A 25,811-nucleotide genomic window follows, 5' to 3' on the forward strand; every position below is an offset into this window, starting at 1 on the left:
GAACAGCCGACGACCTTATAGAGTTGCGGCTGCAGTGGGCTCGGGAGCAAAAACACTGGATACTGGAGAATTGGAAAACATTGCATGGTTTGATGAATCCAGTTCCTGCCATTTAATGCTGATGGGAGGACTAGGGTATGGAGAAAACAACGAGTACATGCATCCATTATGCCACGTGTCAACATTGCACACAATGGGCCCATTGGTAAAAGTGGAGCAACATTTCAGGACATCTGAATCAGGTGTATCCATTTTCAAATTGATTTTTTTCGGCACGATAATGCCCCGTGCCACAAGGATAGGGATTGCATCCCTGTGGAATGCTTTCGACACCTTGTAGAGTCCATGTCCCGACGAATTGAGGCTGTTCTGAGGGAAAAAGGATGTGCAACTCAATATTAGGAAGGTGTTCCAAATGTTTTGTACACTCCATGTATATTGTATTTTTCCTTAGAGTCAATCTCTGACTACTATCCTTCAAACAGCACTAAGCATGACATCACTTTCCTATGGTAATGAAGAAACCTAAATAAAAGCACGCATTTCTTAACATTGCAAGGTGGATGGATACTCATTCAATAGAGATGACATTTTAATCAATGTCGATTTTTATTGTGCTTCAAATGCAAGAAAGAATTTATGGAATATTTGTTATTAAATGTTTACATTATTTTAAGGCTACTTGAAAAATACAATGTTCAGACTGGTATGTTGACAATATTGGTCTTACAGTGAAAAAAACATTATTTGTGCCAATTGAGCTGAGCAACGGGTTTAATACAGAGCGCTGGTGAGTCCTTACTCCACCTACTCCATTCACTGCAATGCAATTCACAGCATATGAGTTACAAAATTGGTCTTACAGTGAAAAAAAAGTAGGGTCTGTAGAATCTGTATGGTATAATTTCATGGGCATTGAATAATACGGAGTGTTGCTGGCCTTTTACTACACCCATTCCATAGGACACAATGCACATCGGCAGTCTTTTTTACCCCTCTAAGCCAATATGTAATTTATAGGCCAACAGTGTATTGCGTTGGGACTGTTGGAATGGGTGGAGTAAAAGTGCTGGCTGGGTATGTAGACTCAGTCCCCCCAAGAAATAAAACCCTATTTAGATTCTACAGGCCATATTGAGTAATCCCTACCCCACTTTTACGGTGGCATTATATTTCTTCTCTATAAGCCAATATGTAACTCATATGCTGTGAATTGCATTGCAGTGAATGGAGTGGGTGGAGTAAGGACTCACCAGCACTCTGTATTAAACTCATTGCTCAGCTCAATAGACCAATTTAAAGTTGTGTAGACGAGTAATCCAATTACATATACTTGTATTTTACTAAAAGTGTATTTCTTTACGTATAGCTTCGACAAACCATTTCTGTATGGACTTCGCTTTGTGCACAGGGGCAGCCAAGAAGAACGTGTTCAAACATTCATTCATTCCTTGTGCTGTTGAACTACTTAATGCAAAGTCAATTGTATCAGTATATGTACTTATCTATCGAGTACAGTTGGGACAGTGGTCGTTTGTGACTGAATTAATGTCTTCCATGTTGTTAGTATATGCAACATGATGGACTGACTGGTTTAAATGTGTATGATGTGAGAATGTATGTGATTATTTTAATGAAGGTGATGCCAAAGAAAAATGTTCATCCTGGATGGACGATAAAGTTTTATTCTATTCTATTGTCATGCTGAAACAGGAACGGGCTTTCCCCAAACTGTTGCCACAAAGTAAAAAGCACAGAATCTTCTATGTCATTGCATGCTGTAGCATTACGATTTCCCTTCACTGGAACTAAGGGGCTTAGCCTGAACCATGGAAAACAGCCCCAAACCATTATTCGTCCTTCAGCAAACTTTACAGTTGGCACTATATGCATGCGGGCAGGTAGCGTTCTCAGCAAAGTCGCCTCTTCACTGTTGACGTTGAGACTGGTGTTTTGCGGGTACTATTTAATGAAGTTTCCAGTTGAGGACTTGTGAGGCATCGGTTGCTCAAACTAGACACTAATGTACTTGTCCTCTTGCACAGTTGTGCACTGGGGCCTCCCACTCTTTCTATTCTGGTTAGAGCCAGTTTGCGCTGTTCTGTGAAGGGAGTAGTACACAGCGTTGTTCGAGATCTTCAGTTTCTCTGCAATTTCTCCCATGGAATAGCCTTCATTTCTCAGAACAAGAAGAGACTGACGAGTTTCAGAAGAAAGGTCTTTGTTTCTGGCCTGTAATCGAACCCACAAATGCTGATGTTCCAGATACTCAACTAGTCTAAAAGGAGGCCAGTTTTATTGCTTCTTGAAATCAGAACAGTTTTCAACTGGGCTAACATAATTGCAAAAAGGTTTTCTAATGATCAATTAGCTTTTTAAAATGTCAAACTTGGATTAGCTAACACAACGAGCCATTGGAACACAGGAGTGATGGTTTCTGATAATGGGCCTATGTAGATATTCCATACAATAAATCAGCCGTTTCAAGCAACAATAGTAATTACACTGTATTTCTGTATTATTTTAATGTACAAAAAAATGTTGCTTTTCTTTCAAAAACAAGGACATTTCTAAGTGACCCCAAATTTTTGAACGGTAGTGTACGTGTTCGTGAGATATATTAGCGTGTAGCCCAAACTGTTCAGACGCTACAGACAGAAGTTGGCAAATCATCTGTACAGACTTCAAACGAGTACCAAAACGCTTGTGGGGGTCGTAGAGCACAACATTGTGTTCGTGAGAGTTTCATCTTTCCATATAGGGGTAACAGTTTGTAGGTCGTTCAGACGCTACAGACATTTTCGTGAGAAGACTGATATTTTGGAATGTCTCATGGTCTGACAAACACAGCTCTAGCTCTGCCACCTTTCACCGCAGATGCGGAAGTGCGACATCGGCGGATTAAGACGTGAAAATCGTCTCTTTGGGGTTAAAAATAAAAGTACGTCAAATGATCAAGACATTTTCTTAAAAGGTGGTTGCAATGCTGTGAAAAACAGTTGTACTGCATATTCCCCAAGTTTAACGTGTCTTTGTAGGGGGACTCTTATTTTGAATGAAAAACATCTGCATAATTTCCTGCTGCCACAATAACAGTATTCAATTTCTAGCTACAATGTCAGTTACATGTAAAATGTCTGAATTCAAGTAGATCCCAGGTATAAACAAATAAATATGACATTTTCATTAATAGCACCCCCCCAACCCAAATACTACAGTAACTCAGATCCCCTTCTCCCTCTCTTTCCCATCTCCTCGCCATCAGTCAAAATGTTTTTTTTGAGCCTCAAATTCCTCTCCATCAACCCAGACTTCTCCTCCTCTGCCTCACCCTCACTACAAGTAGTCAGGTGTGAGTCTCCTCTCCCCTTCTCCTTACTCCCATTATCTGTAGTCAGGTTTAAGTCTCCACGTCCCCTCCTGCCCCTTTGCCCTGTGGAAGTTACAGATGTTTCGGAGTAGTTCTCTGAAGACAGGGGTCTGGGTGTGGGTCAGTCTGGGGGTGAAGTGGTCCAGGACCTCCTTGGTGCTGGCCTGTCCATCCACAGCTCCCTGGAATGCCACAAAGTTTCTCAGCTCCACCAGGAGTTCATCGTGTTCCGTAGGGGGGGCAGGAGGGCCTGAGGGGATACGGGCACCCCCCTCTTCCTCTTCTCCTTCATCCCCTTCTCTCTGGGGCAGGCTGAGGTGGTTCCTACCCCTTTCATGAAGTGACCCCCGGGATGGGCCAGTGGTTTTCTTGATGTGGAGGAGATAAAGAGACACACCGGGGGAACAGAATAATGAAGAACATGGAGAACAGAGAAAGATGCCTCCCACCTCTAAACCCCTTCTCCAATGAAACACAAATTTGACCCCTGCAGGATGGAATTTAAGTTTTTAAAGACCTGTTCAATGATGGCAATTTTCTTGATGATGGCTACAAACCAGCGTCCTATTTCTTCACAGATAGAAAAAAAGCAGACACCATCTTCTGATGGTTACAACAGAGAACAGAATAATGAAGAACATGGAGAACAGAGAATATCTGACTATATGTTTCAGCAGGGTCATGTTCATTAGGCACCTAACAGAGGTAAACAGACCGAAACATGTGTCTGAATGTGTCCAATAAGTATCGCAGATCCATATCTCGATTGTAAAATAGACAGCTGAGAAATAAAAAAAACAATATACCTGCACAAAGCTGAGAACATCCTCTCTTCAACTGTGATGAGTATTACCAGGGCCTTAAACAAACTTTGTTCTATACCAGCCACTGTGGTTGGTAGATAAAAAAAATCTAGCAGCAACTTTGATTTGTTTTTGGCATAATTACACAAAGACAAAGAAAATGATGAGCATGCTTAGTAATGTTTCTAAAACAAGACATTTATTATTAGTAAGAATTAATGTGGTATATTGCTTGATTTAATATAATATTCTGTGACCTGAGTATTTTAACTAAACAAAAAAATCTGACAAAACACTTTAGCTGCCCCTTTAAGGTAACCTTGGTAACAGGGCTGCTGGAGTCATCACATGTTCCCGTGAGAACTTCACTAGTTGAGGCCAACAATGTCTCTTTTTGCTAGCAGCGAGAGCAAACTCAAACATTGAAAAGCAACCTAGCTTGTGAACAAAACAATGTAAATTGCCAAGAAACACGAGGACAAAGTCTCACTTTAGTAGACTTCAGAGTACATTAGACCAACTTTTATGCCTGTGCCCAATAATTCTAAAAACAAATCTTTCAGTGGTCACAGCCCCCCAGACAGGCAGAGTTGCTGTTGCAAGGTGGGATAACTATAACCTTAAGATTCAGATTTCTTTGTGTATTAGTAGATGTGAAACAAAATGGCAGAAATACTTTGAAAACAGCTACTGCAGCATTTATTTTGCTATAAAATCACAACACACACTTTTTAAAAAATTAAACACTCACACTGTAGAGCCCGGAGTTACCACACGCCAACGTGGCTGGTGAATTAGACATTCTTACCCACCAATGCCAAAATCTACCTGCATTTGTCAGGTGGCGGGTGTTCATTTTATGCCCTGAATATTACACAGGATTGCAGTGTTTTTCTTATAGCTAGAATCAGAACACTTTTTTTCCTCCAAAATAAGTGCAGTGGAAAAGGAAGTTAAAAGTGGCTCGCTCATTATCACTGCAGCAGGTCCTGGCGAAACAGGAACATGGGCAGACACTTTCATTAGAGGAATTATGAAGACAATGCACTATACTGTTTATTTTGCTGTGGTGGCAACAATAAGCAGCTGCACAACATTGCGGAAACACAGTCGTCTCCGGTTGAATTTTCTAAGACCATTGAAAACTGACATTAAGACATTTTAAAGGCCTTTCATTTAGCTAAATTAATAAAAAATAAAAAACATTTTAAGGACCAGCAGACACCCTGTGAAAACCATTTTATTTTGTGTGCCCTAATACAAATATGTTGTCTACCTCAGTGGTGTTGAGGTGTGTAGTTACCTTGCATTTGTCCCGAGCTGGGACAACTGTAGCAGGAGGAGCAGACAGCAAAGGATTCTTCTTCTGACCAAACCTCTTCCTGTAGACACACACAACCACCCACACACATATTCAAACTACAATACCCATAATCCTCCACTCAATGTGGAAGTCTACAGTGATAGTCTGTGTGTGCGTGTACCTGGCTGGAGCTGGGGCAGGTTGGTTGTAGGGCAGTCTACAGTGTTGTCTGGAGACCTTCAGAGCTTTCAAAGCGTCTTTAGCTACTCTGTTAGCTTCAGCTTCCACCAGGACAAAGTCTGGGTTAGACGCCTCCATGATGGAGTCATGCTGCATCACACTGTGGATACCTAGAGAGGAGAGACCGAGAGAAGAAGGTTAAAGAGGCACTGTGTAGCTTTACTTTACCCTGTGATTGTAGGACAAAATCATTAACACAAATTGTGGTTTAAACACCACATAGAAAAAAACACGCACGCAAAAACACCGTTTGGTTCATGCTAGTTAATCTTCTACGGTTTAAACGAAGAGCTTCACCTTCAGTCCAACAAAACTTCACCTGGCAAATAATGCCTCATGTGCAGAGGTACCCGATTTCTTGAAACGCGTAAAGGAAAGTACGATAACACTTTATAATAACTTTCCTGAATAAGCATTAAAGCGACATAACTACCAACAAAAATATATTTCATTACTTGTAAACATGTATTAACATAAAAACATACCCGACTTCTTGAAGAGTTTGGCCAGTACATAGTCGTCGCTCTGTCTCTGGTCCTGTTTCTCCGGCTGCTCCTCGCGCTCCTCTTGTCCTTTGTAGCTCCTCTTCTTCACCAGGTAAGAGATGCGATGACCCTCGACCTTGGCCTGTTTCTGATTCCCGTGTTTGTTTTTAGGTCCTTCTACTGTCGAGTCACAGTGCTTCCTCTTCTCCCGGTGTTTGTAGGGACTGGGGCCGGGTCCTTGAGACTCTCTGTGTTTGTGTGGACTGTGTTTGTCTCGTTGTTTCTGTGTGCTGGGACTGACAGAGTTAGTGTGTGAATGTTTGTGTGGGTTTGGGCTGGTCACGGGTGAGTCTCTGTGTTTGTGGGTCAGAAGGGAGTTTTGGTCTCTGTCTGGGTCTGTGAGTATATGAGCATTGCTTCCCTCCTCCCTAGAATGCTGTGTGTCACATTCTGTCTGGGACTGTCCAATAGGAATATCTGCCTCGCCCTGGTTGGCTTCCTGGCTGTCCTTATTGAGAGAGATGTTACTGCGAAGGTGGATGGTCCTGTCTCCAGGCCGGGGCGATGGGGAAGGGATGGCTCCACCTCCAGTGGAGCTAACATTGTGATTGGTTACAGAGTGTCTATGGTTAGACCTTGGTCTGACTGGCTTCTTAGGAGCTTGGACATCAGAACCGGTGCCTACACAATGAGTGGAAATAAAAATGAGTGGAAATAAAAACAGGCGGAACCATGTGTGTGTGTGTGTGTGTGTGTGTGTGTGTGTGTACCTGCAAATATAGCGCTGGTCTCAGTGCCCTGCGTCCCGTCAGGGTTAGATAAGGTAAACAGCTCGTAGATGTCGTTGGACTTGAAGAAGCGTCGCTGTTTGGGGTCCTTCAGAATGCGGTTGGTCAGGAAATGTTTGAAGATTTGCCTGAAGGGAAAAACACCAGAGGTGAATATTAACACAGTCTCTCCTGGTGGTGTTGGGAGGAGAATCTCAATAGTTCAGTTTATCACAGGTGAAGAGCTACTTGAAACGTGGACACAGTAAAAGGTCCAGAAGTAATTGTAGCCCTGTGGCCGGTCAGCTGTTTGTTCACCCACACACACAATTGCTAATAACCTATCCGCAATCGCCGACTATATGTGACAAAGTGAAAATCTGAAGCCCCGACCCTAACCCGATAATATAGAAAATGCGCTGTATGCTATGGCGGGATGATTTTGAGACAGGTTACTGCTTATAATTTCCAACTTTTTGGTAGGCTATTTGGGAGTCAAAATTTTGCCAACATTTGGTGTATAATTTTACTGCAAGAAATGCTAAATTCTGCAGGAGTTAATATGCGAGAGGTTATAGATTTCAGTGTCCATTTAACCAGTCTGAATAGTACGCTACAGTTCCCCTTGACGTGCCATAGGCCTATTTGACAACCTGTCTTGTGACTGTGGAATTTGTATAGTGCTCTCACAACGACACACATAACATAGCTGGCACTGCTATCAATATATATTTTTTAACCACTTCACCAAATCTTTCCCAAACATGACTTTTCTGGCCCTCGCTTCTCTTTAACTTCAACTCTCCATTTAACATAGATTGTTACATTTACGTTTTTCCACTTGATGCATTAAACTCAGACATGGTTCTTTCTGCCTAACTTTTCCCAGCAAGTGTTCTATGCCACTAGGGGCTCTAAAACTACTGTTATACGACCAACAAGTACACTTACAAGTCACTCCCTTGGCCTTCCTTCGCAAGAAGTGCCCGTGACACACTCAGTGGAGAAGTGGTCCAATGAAGCAGAGGCTACATTTTACGGGACAAGAAATGTGTTTCGGGACTTCGCCAACATCGCCAACTTTTACCACCCCGTCACCGGCTTCATCAGAAAGTGCACCGATGACGTTGTCCCTACAGTAAAGGTCAGATGTTTTCCCAACCAAAGGCCCTGGGTTAACACTGAGACCACATGTTCAACTAAAGGACAGAGTCACACTACACATAGGGCTATTGCAGCCAACGTAGCTAACCGTGAGGCTAAGGAAGTAGCCACGGTCACATGACGAAGTCCCGCTACAACTTCCGTAGAACCCCCAAACATGCAAAAAAGACGATACAGGAATAAGGTGGAATCCTATTGCACTGGCTCCAATGCTCAATGCATTGGGCAAGGACGAAAATGCATAATGGATTATAAAGGACAAACCAGCCAACCGTGAGCTACCCAACGATGCCACTCTACCAGATGATCTTCAAGCCTTTTATGTACTCTTCATTGACAATACCGCAAGCCTTGCATAAGGGCTCCCGCTGTTCCGGATTACTCGCTCTCCGAGGCTGACGTGAGTAAGACCTTTAAACACGTCAACACTCATAAGGCCACTGAGCAAGACAGAATACCAGGGCGCATCCTCAGGGCAGGAGCAGACCAGCTGTCAGGTGTCGTAACGGACATTTTCAACCTCCCCTGTTCCAGTCTGTAAATCTCCACATGCCTCAAAATGACCATCCATCGTTCCTGTTCCCAAGAAATCTAAAGTAACCTGCCACAGTGCCCTGTAGCACTCACATCTGTAATCATGAAATGCTTAGAAAAGGCTGGCCATGACACATCCACACCATCACCCCAGACACCCTGGAGACACTCCAGTTTTCATACCGCCTCAACAGATCCACGGACGACGTCATCTCAATTGCACTCCACACTGCCCTTCCCACTTAGACATGAAGGGGAAAATCCTATGTGAGAACGTCTTTTATCGACTATGACTTAGCGTTCAACACCAAAGCCCCCTCCAAGATTGTCACCAAGCTTGGGTCCCTGGGACTGAACACCTCCCTCTGCAACTGGATCCCGTCTTGACCGGCTGCATCACTGCCTGGTGTGGCAATTGCTCCACCCTTGTCCGCAAGGCCCTACAGAGGGTGGTGCGGACGTCCCAGCACATCACTGTGGGCGAACTCCCAGCCATTCAGGACATACACACCAAGCAGTATCTGAAGAAAAATTGCCAAAGACTCCAGCCAGCCCTGCCATAGACTGTTCTCTCTGCTTCTGTCCAACAGGCAGTACCAGAGTATCAGGTCTCGGACCAACAGGCTCCAAGAGAGAGCGAGAGCCTCTACCCCCACCGTGGACTGTATGCACTGACAGTGCACACGCTCACAGGTCTCAACCCGCATACACTGACACTCACCACCACGCACACACCCACCCACCACTTACGCTGCTGCTGTATTGTTTACTATTGTGATTTATCCATCCTGCTACCAGTCACTTTCTCCTAATCCCTGCCTACATGTACACATCTACCTCAATTAATGCAGTATACCTGCACCTAAAATGTATTTCTCGTGTTTGTTTTTATAGTTCTCCTATTTTGATATTGAATACTGCACTGTTGAGAAGGGTTTGCAAGTTAAGCATGCCACTGTACTTGTGCATGTGACAAATAAAACTTGAAACTAGAGCGCTTGCAACGTCAGCGTCGCGGTTTCTTTGGGAAGTCCATATACGAAATTGTATGCACGCAATACTGTAAATCGCTTTGGATGAAAGCATCTGCTAAAATGGCATATTATATCATAATGGGGCCTGAGAAAGTAAATGTTACCCTTCTTGATGCCTTTGGCAAAATGCAGCGAGCTCAGATATATGCAAAGTCTGTATTTGAACCCCTCAGGAAGTGAGGGCTATACCTCGGTGATTGGCTAGTGATATGAATAAAGTGTCCCTCCTTCCCTTCCTACCTGTGGTAGATCTTCTCCTCAATGGTCCCGGCGGTCAGTAGTCTATAGACAGTCACCTCCTTTTTCTGACCGATCCTCCAAGCTCGCTCTCGAGCCTAGAGGACAACAACACAGGGACATGGGGGTGAGAGTGTGATAAGAGTGTGTGAGTGTGTGTGAGATCCTCCACATAAGCGCATTGAGCCTAGAGGACAACAACACAGGGACATGGGGGTGAGTGTGATAAGAGTGTGTGAGTGTGTGTGTGCGAGATCCTCCACATACGCACATCGAGGCTAGAGGACAACAACACAGGGACATGGGGGTGAGAGTGTGATAAGAGTGTGTGAGTGTGTGCGTGTGAGATCCTCCACATAAGCGCATCGAGCCTAGAGGACAACAACACAGGGACATGGGGGTGAGAGTGTGATAAGAGTGTGTGAGTGTGTGTGTGCGAGATCCTCCACATACGCACATCGAGGCTAGAGGACAACAACACAGGGACATGGGGGTGAGAGTGTGATAAGAGTGTGTGTGTGTGTGAGATCCTCCACATACGCGCATTGAGCCTAGAGGACAACAACACAGGGACATGGGGGTGAGAGTGTGATAAGAGTGTGTGAGTGTGTGTGAGATCCTCCACATAAGCGCATCGAGCCTAGGGGACAATAACACAGGGACATGGGGGTGAGAGTGTGATAAGAGTGTGTTAGTGTGTGTGTGTGTGTGTGAGATCCTCCACATAAGCACATCGAGCCTAGAGGACAACAACACAGGGACATGGGGGTGAGAGTGTGATAAGAGTGTGTTAGTGTGTGTGTGTGTGTGTGAGATCCTCCACATAAGCGCATCGAGCCTAGAGGACAACAACACAGGGACATGGGGGTGAGAGTGTGATAAGAGTGTGTGAGTGTGTGTGTGTGTGTGAGATCCTCCACATAAGCGCATCGAGCCTAGGGGACAACAACACAGGGACATGGGGGTGAGAGTGTGATAAGAGTGTGTTAGTGTGTGTGTGTGTGAGATCCTCCACATAAGCGCATCGAGCCTAGGGGACAACAACACAGGGACATGGGGGTGAGAGTGTGATAAGAGTGTGTTAGTGTGTGTGTGTGTGAGATCCTCCACATATGCGCATCGAGCCTAGGGGACAAGACAATAGCAGGAGATTCATGGTTAGGCAACGAATGTCTGTGTACCATGGAGTCTGTCGACCCTATGGTCAGCGGTGTGTGTACCTGTGTGTCAGTGCTAGGGTTCCAGTCGGGGTCATAGATGATGACTCGGTTGGCTCCGGTCAGGTTGACTCCCAGCCCCCCCACTCTGGTGGTCAACAAGAACACAAAGATAGACTTGTCCTGGAGAGGAGGAGAGGACAAATTAGGATATAATGGTGGTCAAAGCATATACAGAACAATTTCTTACAGTACTTTTTAAAATCACTCATCAGGACACGTCTGATCATGGGACCATATGCGAAGATACCCAAAGACACTGGGCAGCAGGCTAGACAATATGCCGTTTCCACACTAATAATCTAACCCCCAGCGCTAAGATTTTTTTACTGAAAGGTCTTTTCACACTACTGAGCCGAATCGAGACGATCCAAACCTAAGCTATACTGAACAGGCCTGACTACGCGTCAACCATAGTTGCTGGTTTCATAGTTTCACAATGTGAAAAGGAAATATCTGAGCCAGCACAGTTTGGTTCAGGTCTGCAAGAAAGTGTGAAAAGGGTAGAATTGTAGACCCTTACTTCGTTGTATCGAGCGATGAGAGGCTGTCTGGAGGCGATGGTGGTGGTACCATCCATTTTCACATAGGTGTAGCCATTCTCCCTCACAAACACCTCCAATATCCTCAACATCTAGAAAGAGATGGCGCGAAAGAGAGGAAGAAAGAGTTGTGGATTAGGCCTAACAGGATTGTCAAATTAATATTCTATGGAACTTGAGACCCACCTAGTCATTGTCGCCCCCCCCCCCTCCACCAACACACACATACCTGTCTGGACTGTGTGAACAGCAGGACTCTGTGTTGCTGTTTAAACCAAAGTCGGAGCAGTGATTCCACCACCATCAGTTTGCCGGAACGTTTCCAGAAGCCAAAGTGTTCCTCTTCAGTCAGTTGGTCCTCTGGTATACCCTTCAGGATCTTGGGACCCCCAGAGAACAGGTCCGGGTGGTTACACATCTTACGCAGTGCTATCAGGCCCGAGAACACCTGGAAATGAAGTATAAAAACACAATATATAAATGCATTAATAAATAAAACAGTCACTGTGAACTAGGAGGATAGTGTTCCCCAACTTTGTGGTAGAACTGTTTTATTTGTCAGTCGATGTGTCACAAGATAGCTCACAAAACTTAAGGTTGATCATAGCACAAAAACATTTGGTAAACACAGCATTGATCGATTTTTTGCATCTACCCTGTTAGGATCTACAAAAAGAAGCAAGCTAGAAAATAATATGCTTTCCAGTCAACAACATTACATTTGATTATATTTCCATGATCATATTGATGTTGGTCCCTTTAAACAAACACATTTTCAGACTAATTATTTCCATAAGGGTCCTAATGAATGATCCGACATAACTAATTCCCTGCAGAAGGCAAAGAGTGCGTTGTGCGTTTGCAGTGCACTAGCCAAGTGCTGCATTAGTAATGTGGGTTAATGGATTCAGAGACCACATCAAGGAGAGGACTGACCACTGAGAGTGTGTGTGCGCGCGCACAAGGAAATATAGAGCAGTGATGAAGAACGGTTGGTGTAAAAGCCTTTCCTCGGGTCAGAGATACACTCAAAAACCACTGTAGAGCATTCCTCTGACCAGGCATCAGTTATCATACCACTGACCTTACATATCCTAATGTGAATGACACACCGAGATAACATACAGGTCCCTATAGAAAGCTTTATGCATGCATCATGTCGAGCAAAACCCATAGAATGGCATATCTCAACATTATAGACCATCTCGGGTAGTACTCCAGTGTTTGTGTTAAATTATGAATAAGGCCCATCTTTTTCCTGGAAGAATAACCGGCTTAACCTGAACTAGGTACTCGTCTTTCAGTGGGATGCCAGAACGTGCATTTCCAATCCAGATCATAACTTGAGATATATTAGCCCCGATCCACCATCCTGACCACTGCACTTTTGTTTTCGTTTTCACAGTGAAACAGAATGTAAACTCGCAAGATCAGGATGGTCGTACGAAACAATATATATACATGGGCCTTAAAATGAAAATAAAAATCAGCCTGTGGTTACAGCACAATAATTTGTATAGACAGACAATTGACTTGACTGTTCAAAGCCAAAAGGTCAATCAATCAAAAAATGTTGATAGATACAATTCTCTGATCAATAACAAAAAGAGCCTCAGTGCAGAAAGAGGAGGAGGAGAGCCAGCTAAGAGGTAGATGAGAGGATATGGAGAGGGAGAGAGAGAGAGAGACTCGCCTGCATATCTCCATTCAGTATTTGGTAGACATCTTTGGAGTCCAGATAGCCCTGATATACCTCACGCTGCGCCTCTGTTAGCCTGCAAAACAAAACCTGGAGAAACACAAGCCTTCACTTTAAAACCCCTTGATGAAACAAGTGTGTGAGCGGAAATCAAAGACAAGAGGTTTCAGCCTAGAGGCTCTGTCCCGAGGGAGACAATTAATGAACTGAACAGAATAGTGTGTGTGTGTGTGTGTGTGTGGGGGGGGATCTGACTGGCAGCATTTGAATTTAATGGACATTTAAGAAGTTTACCAGACCCACATGCATTGGGTGCGTTACCTGATTTAGGGCGTCCACTCACGGTGCTCAGAATGACAGAAATCACATTTAGATGATGGGTATTCATTTTTTTTTTTTTTACCCGCTTTATCTCCCCAATTTTGTGATATCCAATTGCGATCTTGTATCATCGCTGCAACTCCCCAACGGGATCTGGAGGCGAAGGTCGAGTCACGCGTCCTCCGAAACATGACCCGCCAAGCTACGCTTCTTAACACCCGCCCGCTTTACCCGGAAGCCAGCTGCACCAACGTGTCGGAGGAAACACCGTTCAACTGACGACCTAAGTCAGCTTGCAGGCACCCACCGCCCAAACCCTCCCATAACCCAGATGACGCTGGGCCAGTTATGTTGGAATAACTGCCACAATGTACTTTTCCTCAGCTTTTCCTCATGAGGACTCCAGATGTGCCCAGTGCAATAAATTGCAATGTTTGTACTGTGAGACGCCTAAGACAGCGCTACAGGGAGACAGGACGGACAGTTGATCGTCCTCGCAGTGGCAGACCACGTGTAACAACACCTGCACAGAGTGCGTTGTCTCTCTCGGAGGACCTGAGCCCTAGGACCGTGCCCCAGGACTACCTGACATGATGACTCCTTGCTGTCCCCAGTCCACCTGACTGTGCTGCTGCTCCAGTTTCAACTGTTCTGCCTTATTATTATTCGACCATGCTGTTTATTTATGAACATTTGAACATCTTGGCCATGTTCTGTTATAATCTCTACCCGGCACAGCCAGAAGAGGACTGGCCACCCCACATAGCCTGGTTCCTCTCTAGGTTTCTTCCTAGGTTTTGGCCTTTCTAGGGAGTTTTTCCTAGCCACCGTGCTTTTACACCTGCATTGCTTGCTGTTTGGAGTTTTAGGCTGGGTTTCTGTACAGCACTTTGAGATATCAGCTGATGTACGAAGGGCTATATAAATAAATTTGATTTGATTTGCACAGGATCGGTACATCTGAAAATCACACCTGCGGGACAGGTACAGGATGGCAACAACAACTGCCCAAGTTACACCAGGAACGCACAATCCCTCCATCAGTAGTCAAGACTGTCCGCAATAGGCTGAGAGAGGCTGGACTGAGGGCCTGTAAGCCTGTTGTATAAGGCAGATCCTCACCAGACATCACCGGCAATAATGTTGCCCATGGGAACAAACCCACCGTCGCTGGACTAGAAAGGACTGTCAAAAAGTGCTCTTCGCTAACGAGTCGCTGTTTTGTCTCACCAGGGGTGATGGTCGGATTCGCGATTATTGTCCAAGGAATGAGCATTACACCGAGGCCTGTACTCTAGAGCGGGATCAATTTGGAGGTGGAAGGTCCGTCATGGTCTGGGGCAGTGTGTGTCAGCATCATTGGACTGAGCTTGTCATTGCAGGCGATCTCAACGCTGTGCGTTACAGGGAAGACATCCTCCTCCCTTCCTGCAGGCTCATCCTGACATGACCCTCCAGCATGACAATGCCACCAGCCATACTGCTCGTTCTGTGCGTAATTTCCTGCAAGACAGGAATGTCAGTGTTCTGCCATGGCCAGCGAAGAGCCCGGATCTTTATTCCATTGAGCACGTCTGGGACCTGTTCGATCGGAGGGTGAGGGCCACCCCCCCAGAAATGTCCGGGAACTTGCAGGTGCCTTGGTGGAAGAGTGGGGTAACATTTCACAGCAAGAACTGGCAAATCTGGTGCAGTCCATGAGGAGATGCACTGCAGTACTTAATGCAGCTGGTGGCCACACTAGATACTGACTGTTACTTTAGATTTTGACCACCCTTTGTTCAGGGACACATTATTCCATTTCTGTTAGTCACATGTCTGTGGAACTTGTTCAGTTGTCTCAGTTGTTGAATCTTGTTATTTTCATACAAATATTTACACATGTTAAGTTTGCTGAAAACACAGGCAGTTGACAGTGAGAGGAGTTTTTTTTGTTGTTGCTGAGTTTAGAACATGAGAGAAAAAGCCTACTGGTTTCAATAGCATATGTAAGTCTTTAAAAATAATTGCCTCCAAGTTTCAATGGTCAGATTTTTTACTTTGAACCAAGGTAAGACATGCCTCATAATATGAAGTAAAACGTTCAGGTTTCAAACCATTTTCAAAATGCATACGGCCTCCAGGTTATTGCAAAGTGCGGTGTGACACGCTGAAGCCTGCCTACTATTGCTTATATGCACTTGAAAAGGTGAATGGGAAGCGCGCTACAATTACCAGTTGAGAAATACAAATAGTATAAAACACACAATCACATTTAGATTTGTAACGGAATGATTGGGCTTATAAAAGCACAAACTTCAGTCCAGCAGCATTGAATGAGATTTTGAGAAGCTGTCCGACAGATTCTCCGCTCATAGGCTCTGTATCTGTACTTTTCTCCAAGACAAATTGGCCAGCGGCAGTTTTATTTATCAGCTAAAACATTTTTTATTATAATAATAATAAAAATCTGCCAAAATCCGACCAATGGAAACACTGGTGTAGGTTTGTGAGATCCAACCAGATATTAGCTAGCCACCCTAATGAAGACCTGCTCCTCTAATCAACGGAGAAACAAGTGATTACACTAATGAACAGTGTGCGCACAGGTGCTGCAGCACAGCCAGCACTATTCACGGGGAGCCAGTCAGGATAGAGAAAAGGGCTGAGGGAGGGCAGGTGGTGGGAGAAGCCCTGACTAAAATAGACACACATATACAATTGAAGTCAAAAGGTAACATACACCTTAGCCAAATACATTTAAAAACTCGGTTTTTCATCATTCCTGACATTAAATCCTAGTAAAATGTCCCTGTCTTAGGTCAGTTAGGATCACCACTTTATTTTAAGAATGGGAAATGTCAGAATAATAGTAGAGATAATGATTTATTTAATCACATTCCCAGTGGGTCAGAAGTTCACATACACTCAATTAGTATTTGGTAGCATTGCCTTTAAATTGTTTAACTTGGGTCAAACATTTAGGGTAGCCTTCCACAAGCTTCCCACAATAAGTTGGGTGAATTTAGCCCATTCCTCCTGACAGAGCTGGTGTAACGGAGTCAGGTTTGTAGGCCTCCTTGCTCACACACGCCTAATCAGTTCTGCACACAAATATTCTATAGGATTGAGGTCAGGGCTTTGTGATGGCGACTCCAATACCTTGACTTTGTTGTCCTTAAGCCATTTTGCCAAAACTTTGGAAGTATGCTTGGGGTCATTGTCCATTTGGAAGACCCATTTGCGACCAAGCTGTAACCTCCTGACTGATGTCTTGAGATGTTGCTTCAATATATCCACATAATTTTCCTACCTCCTGCAGCAATGCAACCCCACGCTTCACGATTGGGATGGTGTTCTTCGGCTTGCAAGCATCCCCATTTTTCCTCCAAACATAATGATGGTCATTATGGCCAAACAGTTCATTTTAGTTTCATCAGACCAGAGGACATTTCTCCAAAAAGTACGATCTTTGTCCCGATGTGCAGTTGCAAACCGTAGTCTTGTTTTTTTTACGAAAGTTTTGGAGCAGTGGCTTCTTCCTTACTGAGTGGCCATTCAGGTTGTCGATATAGGACTCGTTTTACTGTGGATATAGACACTTTTGTACCCGTTTCCTCCAGCATCTTAACAAGGTCCTTTGCGGTTGTTCTGGGATTGATTTGCACTTTTCGCACCAAAGTACATTCATCTCTAGGAGACAGAATGCGTCTCCTTCCTGAGCGGTATGACAGCTGAGTGGTCCCATGGTGTTTATACATGCGTACTATTGTTTGTACAGATGAACGTGGTACCTTCAGGCGTTTGGAAATTGCTCCCAAGGATGAACCAGACTTGGAGGTCTACAATTTCTTTTCCCTGAGGTCTTGGCTGATTTCTTTTGATTTTCCCATGATGTCAAGCAAAGACGCACTGGGTTTGAAGGTAGGCCTTGAAATACATCCACAGGTACACCTCCAATTGACTCAAATTATGTCCATTAGCCTATCAGAACCTTCTAAAGCCATGACATAATTTTCTGGAATTTTCCAAGCTGTATAAAGGCAGTCAACTTAGTGTAAGTAAACTTCTGACCACCTGGAATTGTGATACGGTGAATTATAAGTGAAATAATCTGTAAACAATTGTTGGAAAAATTACTTGTGTCATGCACAAAGTAGATGTCCTAACCAACTTGCCAAAACTATAGGTTTGTTAACAAGAAAATGTGGAGTGGTTGAAAAACTAATTTTAATGACTCCAACCTAAGTGTATGTAAGCTTCCGTCTTCAACTGTATAAAACCTCTGGTAAACCCCAAGATGTACCCATTAAAACTAGCAACGGTCATCAAAATTGAGAAGGTAAAAAACACATTCTGATAAATGTAACAGCTACATAATGAATTAAGACAACTCAATTTGTAAAAACCCATCAAATATGGACTATTATTGCACGTAGACAATTGTATAATGAGAAAAATAAAATAAAATCTCAACATTTTGTTGGGAATTCAGGTATTTAATTGAATGTCAAATATAAAAATGTTGTTATTTGTAACCACACGTGCCAACCTTATTAATCCATATATTGCGCTTTGTTGTCATTATCATCTAAAGAAACATCAACCATTTTCTAAATCGGCAAAGGGGAACACTTACTGGAAAGAGACCATTTTCTATTCTCTCATCACGTACTGTAGTTGCCCATCAACTTTGAAAAACACGTGGGTCAAAATCCATGTTGTTCTACGTCTACAATATCTGATGGTACCGCCATCCTTTTTCCCCCCCCGATAGTGGAAAGTCCAGCAGAAAAGGTGGTTTAGCACAGGTATGAATATTGGTCAGTTTCTATTTTGAAAGCAATCGGTCAAGTGACAGCCAGTTGTCCAATGTATTATCCACTTCTCAAACACAGCCAAATAATGGTTAAGAATGGTGTATTCTCAGGTGGGCGTGGCTTGAGCCTTGCTATTAAAATGGCGAACAGGAACACAGACAGTCACTGCGAAAACGGAGCCGACTACGGGTTCAGTTACGGCGGGCGGACAGCGCCGATCTAGACGCGGCACAACTCATTAATGGGCACATTCTACATACCTGTGGTTCGTTTGCTTGGCATTGTGCAGGAACAGGTTTGCAGTGGGATACTGCCTTGTTCTTTATGCTAGTATTCTTATTTCCCAGTTCCTCAAGAACGTAGAACAGTAAACTGTAAAAAGAATTGCAAAAAGACTACAGCCTCTTCTGGTATCCGCTACATGAGGGACAGAAAGAGACACGCACCTGTTCATTCTTGTCAGGTAAAGAGAGGTTGGCCTTCACGTCAGCCTTCATCCGTCTGAGCAGGTAAGGGTTAATGGTATCCCTCAGAACACACGCACACTTATACGCTGTCTGGACCTAGAAAAACACAAAAAGACACAACGATTCAAGACACGCGCGCAATTTTACACAGTCTGGACCTATAACAACCAAGACGCACAACAAACAGTTACAACAAATGACAGCCAAGACACCAACACAATGGTTCAACAGCCCCATGGGTAAACATACATGACACACACACGCGCCTTCTGAAGGGTCAGATGAACAAACACTTGACCACGACACCTATAATGGAACATTTGTCCTGGGGCATGTTTGTCGTTTAGCCCCCCCACCTCCCTCTATCCACTCCTTCCCTCTCAGCAGATTGGGCCATTAAACATTGATCAGAGTGCTTATGGTGGTCTCTAGAGGGGGAACTCTCTCCCTTTCATCAGCTGCCTATAGTGTGTGATCCAGTAAACGGCTTCAGCCCAGGGTCACGATTTAACCCTTTAAACCGTTTGTTGTCATCCACCTCACGGGGGGGTGAGTGAGATCAGAGGGACAGCCAGCAGGGGGCAAAAAGTGTTATAGCTGCAGGGCACTATATAACACGGAGCTAGAGAGGAGAGGGAGGAAGAAAGGGAGAGAGAGAGAGGACTATGGAAAGAAAGAGCGAGGGAGAGCAAGTTGAGGGTGGGGAGACGGAAGATGGACACAGATGGGGGGTGAGAGAGAAAGAGAGGAGCGAGAGAGGGGTAGAGCTATAGAGAGAAAGAGTGCTTTGCCCGCTCATCATTTAATAACTTCAATAATTAGTAAAGGTTTTTTATTATCGACAGCGGAAACACGGATGGCCATCTAAAAGCAGCTAAATAATTAAATCCAGTCAATGTGTGTGTGTTACCTCTAGAGCCAGTTAAATAATTAAATCCAGTCGGTGAGTTATTAATGACTGGACACTAATGACTGAGGATCATCGTTTAGCAGCTCACTGCCTCTTTCTCTGTCCAACCCTTCTCACGCCCCCCCCCCCCCCCCCTTGTCCACCCTCTACCTCCCTCTCTTTCCCTCCATCCATCCCCTCCATGTGAATCAAATCCTGATGTCAAATCCTGAGAAATGACCTTTTGTAACAATAGTAAGATCAACTCCCTTCCAAAAATGACGAGAGCGTCTTTGACGCCAAATTGTGTGTCCGTGTGTTACCTGCACAGGTGAAGCGTTGCTGTAGCCCCCCATGGTGATCGGTACAGAGAACTGTTCCATAAAAATAGGCAGCGTGCCCAGTTTGCCAGGGAAGACAAAGTCAAATAGACTCCACAGCTCCTTCAGATTGTTCTGCATAGGACTGCCAGATAGAATGAACCTATGAGGAGTACGGAACTAGAGACGGAGAAAGGGAGTGAAAGAGCGAGAGATGAGGAGAGAGGTAGAGAGAGAGAGGGGTGAGTGTGAGAGAGAGAAAAAGAGGGTGAGAGAGGAGAGAGGTAGAGAGAGAGGGGTGTGTGTGAGAGAGAGAAAAAGAGGGTGAGAGAGGAGAGAGGTAGAGAGAGAGGGGTGTGTGTGTGAGAGAAAAAGAGGGTGAGAGGAGAGAGGTAGAGAGAGAGGGGTGTGTGTAAGAGAGAGAGAGAGAGAGGGGTGTGTGAGAGAGAGAGAGAGAGAGAGAGAGAGAGGTGTGTGTGAGAGAGAGAAAAAGAGGGTGAGAGAGGAGAGAGGTAGAGAGAGAGAGGGTGTGTGTGAGAGAGAGAGAGAGGGTGTGTGAGAGAGAGAGAGAGGTGTGTGTGAGAGAGAGAGAGAGAGAGAGAGAGGGGTGTGTGTGAGAGAGAGAGAGAGGGTGTGTGTGAGAGAGAGAGAGAGAGAGAGAGAGAGTGTGTGTGAGAGAGAGAGGGGGTGTGAGAGAGAGAGAGAGAGAGAGAGGGGTGTGTGTGAGAGAGAGAGGGGTGTGTGAGAGAGAGAGAGAGGGGTGTGTGTGAGAGAGAGAGAGAGGGGTGTGTGTGAGAGAGAGAGAGGGGTGTGTGAGAGAGAGAGAGAGAGAGAGAGGGGTGTGTGTGAGAGAGAGGGGTGTGTGTGAGAGAGAGAGAGGGGTGTGTGTGTGAGAGAGGGGGGTGTGTGAGAGAGAGAGAGAGAGAGAGAGAGAGAGAGAGAGAGAGAGAGAGAGGGGTGTGTGTGTGTGAGAGAGAGAGAGAGGGGTGTGTGTGAGAGCGAGAAAAAGAGGGTGAGAGAGGAGAGAGCAAGCGGGTAAAAGGGAAGAAAAAAATCTTGATTAGCAGCTTGGATGGAACAAAACACTATACCACATACTTATGCTGTAGCTATCCAGGACCAGGGTTACTGACCAACGGTTTGAGCTGTGTGAGGGTACCTGTTTGCAGGCGGTGGTAACTCCAGCGTGAGGGTTGCGGATCTTGTGTCCCTCGTCCAGTATAACGTAGTGCCAGCCGTCGTATCTCTGCAGGGTCTCCTGCATGATCCTCACGGCTGAATACGACGTTATCAAGACACCATGACATGCTGCCATCTCTGATATCAACTTCTCCTAGAGCGAGAGAAATCAGCCCCCGCATCACTCTCAAGCGCCCAAATGACTCTCCGCCACACAGAGTGCCCACGCAGTTTCAACATTTAGATAATAAACCATTTCACCTTTCCATAGAGTTAATGATGGTGGATTGGTTGATTTCCAGTTAAGTACAGAAAAGTATCATCCAACCCATCAGGTATCTCCCTGCACCCTCATATGCCATGTCTTGAAATATGCAGACAGATTAAAAGTACATTTACAATGTAATACTTCTGACATTCACTAACTTTGGGACTTTATAGCATTCCCAGAAGGCATGGATTATTGAGTTATTGTTAGTTGTACTGTAGAATGAGAATATTGTCACGTGTAAATCTGAGTTTATTAAGCATACATTTTCATTAACTGTAATTGTGTTATGTTCCAACATTTCCATCTTGTGCCAATGTGAGTTGTTTTTAAGTCTTGGTTCCAGTAGTATTTTTTCCTAGGAGATTGTCAGTAGTATAGGCTCTCTATAAGGTTTGGTATATCTTACCCATCACATGAATATCCTATTCTGACTCAAATAGGGATCCCACAAGACTGGAAAGGGGGATACCTAGTCAGTTGTCCAACAATGTATTCAACTGAAATGTGTCTTCCGCATTTAACCCAACCCCTCTGAATCAGAGAGGTGCGGGGGTGGTGCTTTAAATCGACATCCACGTTTTTGCCTTCAATGTTGAAAAGATAACATTTACATTTCTTGAATTAAACTTTTGAAAATATCTACATTGGTCAGTCCAAAATTGCTTTTGAATTCTGTCATGGAAATACATTTATTTCCTATTATCAAGTCATTAAAAGGTTTCTATGCCTTTAGTTTTCCATGTAGACCAATTTATCTGTGAATTCTGAAAAGCTATACAAGGATTGTTCCATGGGGGTGTTTTTAGGGAGTGATATTGGTGCTTGTAGAACACGTTTCAGTTTCTTCCATATTGTTATAGTGTTCTTAACTATGAAGTTGTTAATGTGCTTAGCTTTATCCTTTGAAAATAAACACGTAAAACGATTCTGGGGATGAGCATCCTCTACATGTACCCAGTGTTCCTCTTTAGTGCACTTAAATAAACTCAGCAAAAATGGCCTTAGCCCTCATCCTCCAATCCAACAGGTCCCAGATGTGCTCGATGGGATCCGGGCTCTTCGCTGGCCATGGCAGAACACTGACATTCCTGTCTTGCAGGAAATCACGCCTAGAACGAGCAGTATGGCTGGTGGCATTGTCATGCTGGAGGGTCATGTCAGGATGAACCTGCAGGAAGGGAGGAGGATGTCTTCCCTGTAACGCACAGTGTTGAGATTGCCTGCATTGACAACGCATGTCCCGCAGGTGTGATGTTTGGGTGTACCGACCCTGTGCAGGTGTTGCTACACGTGGTCTGCCACTGCGAGGACGATCAGCTGTCCGCCCTGTAGCGCTGTCTTAGGCGTCTCACAGTACAGACATGGCAATTTATTGCCCTGGCCACATCTGCAGTACTCATGCCTCCTTGCAGCATGCCTAAGGCACGTTCACGCAGATGAGCAGGGACCCTGGGCATCTTTCTTTTTGTGTTTTTCAGGCAGTAGAAAGGCCTTTTTAGTGTCCTAAGTTTTCATAACTGTGACCTTAATTGTCTACCGTCTGTAAGCTGTTAGTGTCTTAATGACTGTTCCACAGGTGCCTGTTCATTAATTGTTTATGGTTAATTGAACCATTAAAGCATGGGAAATGGTGTTTAAACCCTTTACAATGAAGATCTGTGAAGTTATTTGGAATTTCACGAATTATCTTCGAAAGACAGGGTCCTAAAAAAGGTTCTTTTTTTTATTGAGTGTACATGTCGCAAGCAAAAGCCCTGGGTGGTGTGTTAATACAATTCCAAGTCTGGAAGGTTAAAACCACCCTCAGACTTACGTGCTGGCCAAACCAGACGCGCCTGTCTGCATGCGCACGTTGACTTTGTTCAGCTACACCAGAAGCGATTAGGACACGCAGATTGTTTTGATATTTCAAACTCTGAACCAATTATAATAATTTGTGTACAGGTCAAATTTGCATTAAACATTTATGACAATCTAGCTTGCTGTTGATAGCTAATTTGTGCTGGGATATAAACATTGGGATATTTTATCTGAAATACACAAGGTACTCTACTCCGACAATTAATTCAGATAAAACGGTAAACCAAATTTGTTAAACCATTGCTCCTCCATCCTACAGGCTTCTTTTTCTTCGTTGGACTTGATATGGCAGTTGGCAACCAACTTTATAGCATTACTACAACCGACTGGAGTGTGGACATCAGTTCATCTTTCAATCACCCACGTGGGCTCCTAAAAACCAATGAGGAGATTTGAGAGGCTGGACTTGAGTGTCACAAATAGAAGCACCTATTTTCGCTCGCTGTCTCGCGGGAGCAGTGTGGGTGCAATGATTGAATAACATGTATGTGTCCATTTATTTTGCGACGTGAGCACTGTGGTCAGCATGTTAGGAAGATATAAAACGTTACTTAATTCTGTGACTTTTATTTGCCCTTTAAAAAGAATGTATTCGGTGGGGTAAATTGGTATTACAGAGAATAAAAATAAAAATGTATGTATTGTGTAGAACAGATATGCTTGTCTTTCAGGAAGAAGAGGGAATTGTGTCAGCTCTACTCATTACATTTCTATCATTGAGAACATGTCACCTTCACTGAACTCCAGTCCTCACACCGCCAGCTGATGGTGACGCATTACTTCTCAGTACCATAGAGACTGGTTAATTAAAGGTGCATGTGGAGTTTGTAGCTCTTCACTATTAAAGAAGGGGGAGGCATGAGGAGCCAACTCTGCATAAACCGTTCTTTGGTGCCTCCCCAAAGGAAACCCCTTTTTAAAAAAATACTAAAAAAATAAATAAAAAACTTGCACCCCCCAGAGGGGTTGGGTTAAATGTGGAAGACACATTTCAGTTGAATGCATTCAGTTGTACAACTGACTACAGTAGGTATCCCCCCCCCCCCCCCCCAGCCCGCATCACCCATTAATCACTGTGTCACACCCACACAACTTGCTGGGTGCGATCTACAGTGTAAAGTAATTAATATCTACCAGTGTACCACTAATTAACTTACATCTCCCTCAGAGCGGAATCCTCCACAAAATGCTGACAGGAGAAAAGATACAGCACAAGAAAAACAACTGAATACACACCCCCTACCTTTGTTTGGGTGAAGGATCCCGTGTCGTGTAGGACAGCCACTCTGAATGGGGGCCACCAGGTGTGAAACTCACTGACCCACTGGTGCATGACTGTAGCTGGACACACTATCACTGTAGGACCTAGTCCTTGGTACCTGGAAAACACACACACACACACACACACACACACACACACACACACACACGATCAGGTAAAGTTCAGGGTTTGTGTTTCAGTCAGGCTGCTGGTATGTTATGGTTCATTCACACCGACATAAATAGCCAAATTAGGGCTGTGACAGACTTGGAAAATGAGGTTACGGTAGTTGGCCATAACCGTTCAGGTTCGTACACTTGTTACATGGACATGCGGCTTAATAAAACCCATTTGAAACAAGCAATTAACACTTCCCTATTATCATGGCATTTTATTCTTATTATTCAGGTTATTACAAATATGGAAATGCCAGGATGGAGGATCTGTTGCATATTGACACAACATTAAACGGAGTCAAAAGAAAGATATACAGTTGAAGTCGGAAGTTTACATACACCTTAGCTAAATACATTTAAACTCAGATTCACAATTCCTGACATTTAATCCAAGTAATAATTCCCTGTTTTAGGTCAGTTAGGATCACCACTTTATTTTAAGAATGGGAAATGTCAGAATAAAAAGTAGAGAGAATGATTCATTTCAGCTTGTATTTCTTTCATCACATTCCCAGTGGTTCAGAAGTTTACATACACTCAATTAGTATTTGGTAGCATTGCCTTTAAATTGATTAACTTGGGTCAAACGTTTCAGGTAGCCTTCCACAAGCTTCCCACAATAAGTTGGGTGAATTTTGGCCCATTCCTCCTGACAGACCTGGTGTAACTGAGTCAGGTTTGTAGGCCTCCTTGCTCGCACACGCTTTTTCAATTCTGCCCACAAATTTTTCTATAGCTTTGAGGTCAGGGCTTTGTGATGGCCACTCCAATACCTTGACAGTGTTGTCCTTAAGCCATTGCATTGTGCCACAACCAAGCTTTAACTTTCCGACTGATATCTTGAGATGTTGCTTCAATATATCCACATCATTT

The 25,811-nt window shown here is 44.2% G+C and overlaps 1 protein-coding gene across 3 annotated transcripts in view; it reads right to left on the reverse strand.

Moving 5' to 3' along the window:
* Nucleotides 1-4,846: 4,846 nt before the first annotated feature.
* Nucleotides 4,847-25,811, reverse strand: part of ercc6 (excision repair cross-complementation group 6) — a 62,525-nt gene continuing 41,560 nt past the window's right edge. For all 3 annotated transcript variants that reach the window (XM_065023402.1, XM_065023404.1, XM_065023405.1), the window contains 13 exons: nucleotides 24,745-24,880; nucleotides 21,351-21,524; nucleotides 20,195-20,371; nucleotides 18,962-19,078; nucleotides 13,390-13,485; nucleotides 11,926-12,144; nucleotides 11,678-11,788; nucleotides 11,158-11,277; nucleotides 9,941-10,035; nucleotides 6,972-7,117; nucleotides 6,202-6,882; nucleotides 5,658-5,826; nucleotides 4,847-5,555 (listed from right to left, as the gene is read on the reverse strand). In XM_065023402.1, the coding sequence (XP_064879474.1) occupies nucleotides 5,414-5,555; nucleotides 5,658-5,826; nucleotides 6,202-6,882; nucleotides 6,972-7,117; nucleotides 9,941-10,035; nucleotides 11,158-11,277; nucleotides 11,678-11,788; nucleotides 11,926-12,144; nucleotides 13,390-13,485; nucleotides 18,962-19,078; nucleotides 20,195-20,371; nucleotides 21,351-21,524; nucleotides 24,745-24,880 (2,383 nt within the window). In that variant the 3' untranslated portion in view covers nucleotides 4,847-5,413. The remainder of the gene's footprint in view (nucleotides 5,556-5,657; nucleotides 5,827-6,201; nucleotides 6,883-6,971; nucleotides 7,118-9,940; nucleotides 10,036-11,157; nucleotides 11,278-11,677; nucleotides 11,789-11,925; nucleotides 12,145-13,389; nucleotides 13,486-18,961; nucleotides 19,079-20,194; nucleotides 20,372-21,350; nucleotides 21,525-24,744; nucleotides 24,881-25,811) is intronic.

This window comes from Oncorhynchus nerka, linkage group LG10 (genome assembly GCF_034236695.1).
Source record: "Oncorhynchus nerka isolate Pitt River linkage group LG10, Oner_Uvic_2.0, whole genome shotgun sequence".
Taxonomy (NCBI): Eukaryota; Metazoa; Chordata; class Actinopteri; order Salmoniformes; family Salmonidae; genus Oncorhynchus; species Oncorhynchus nerka.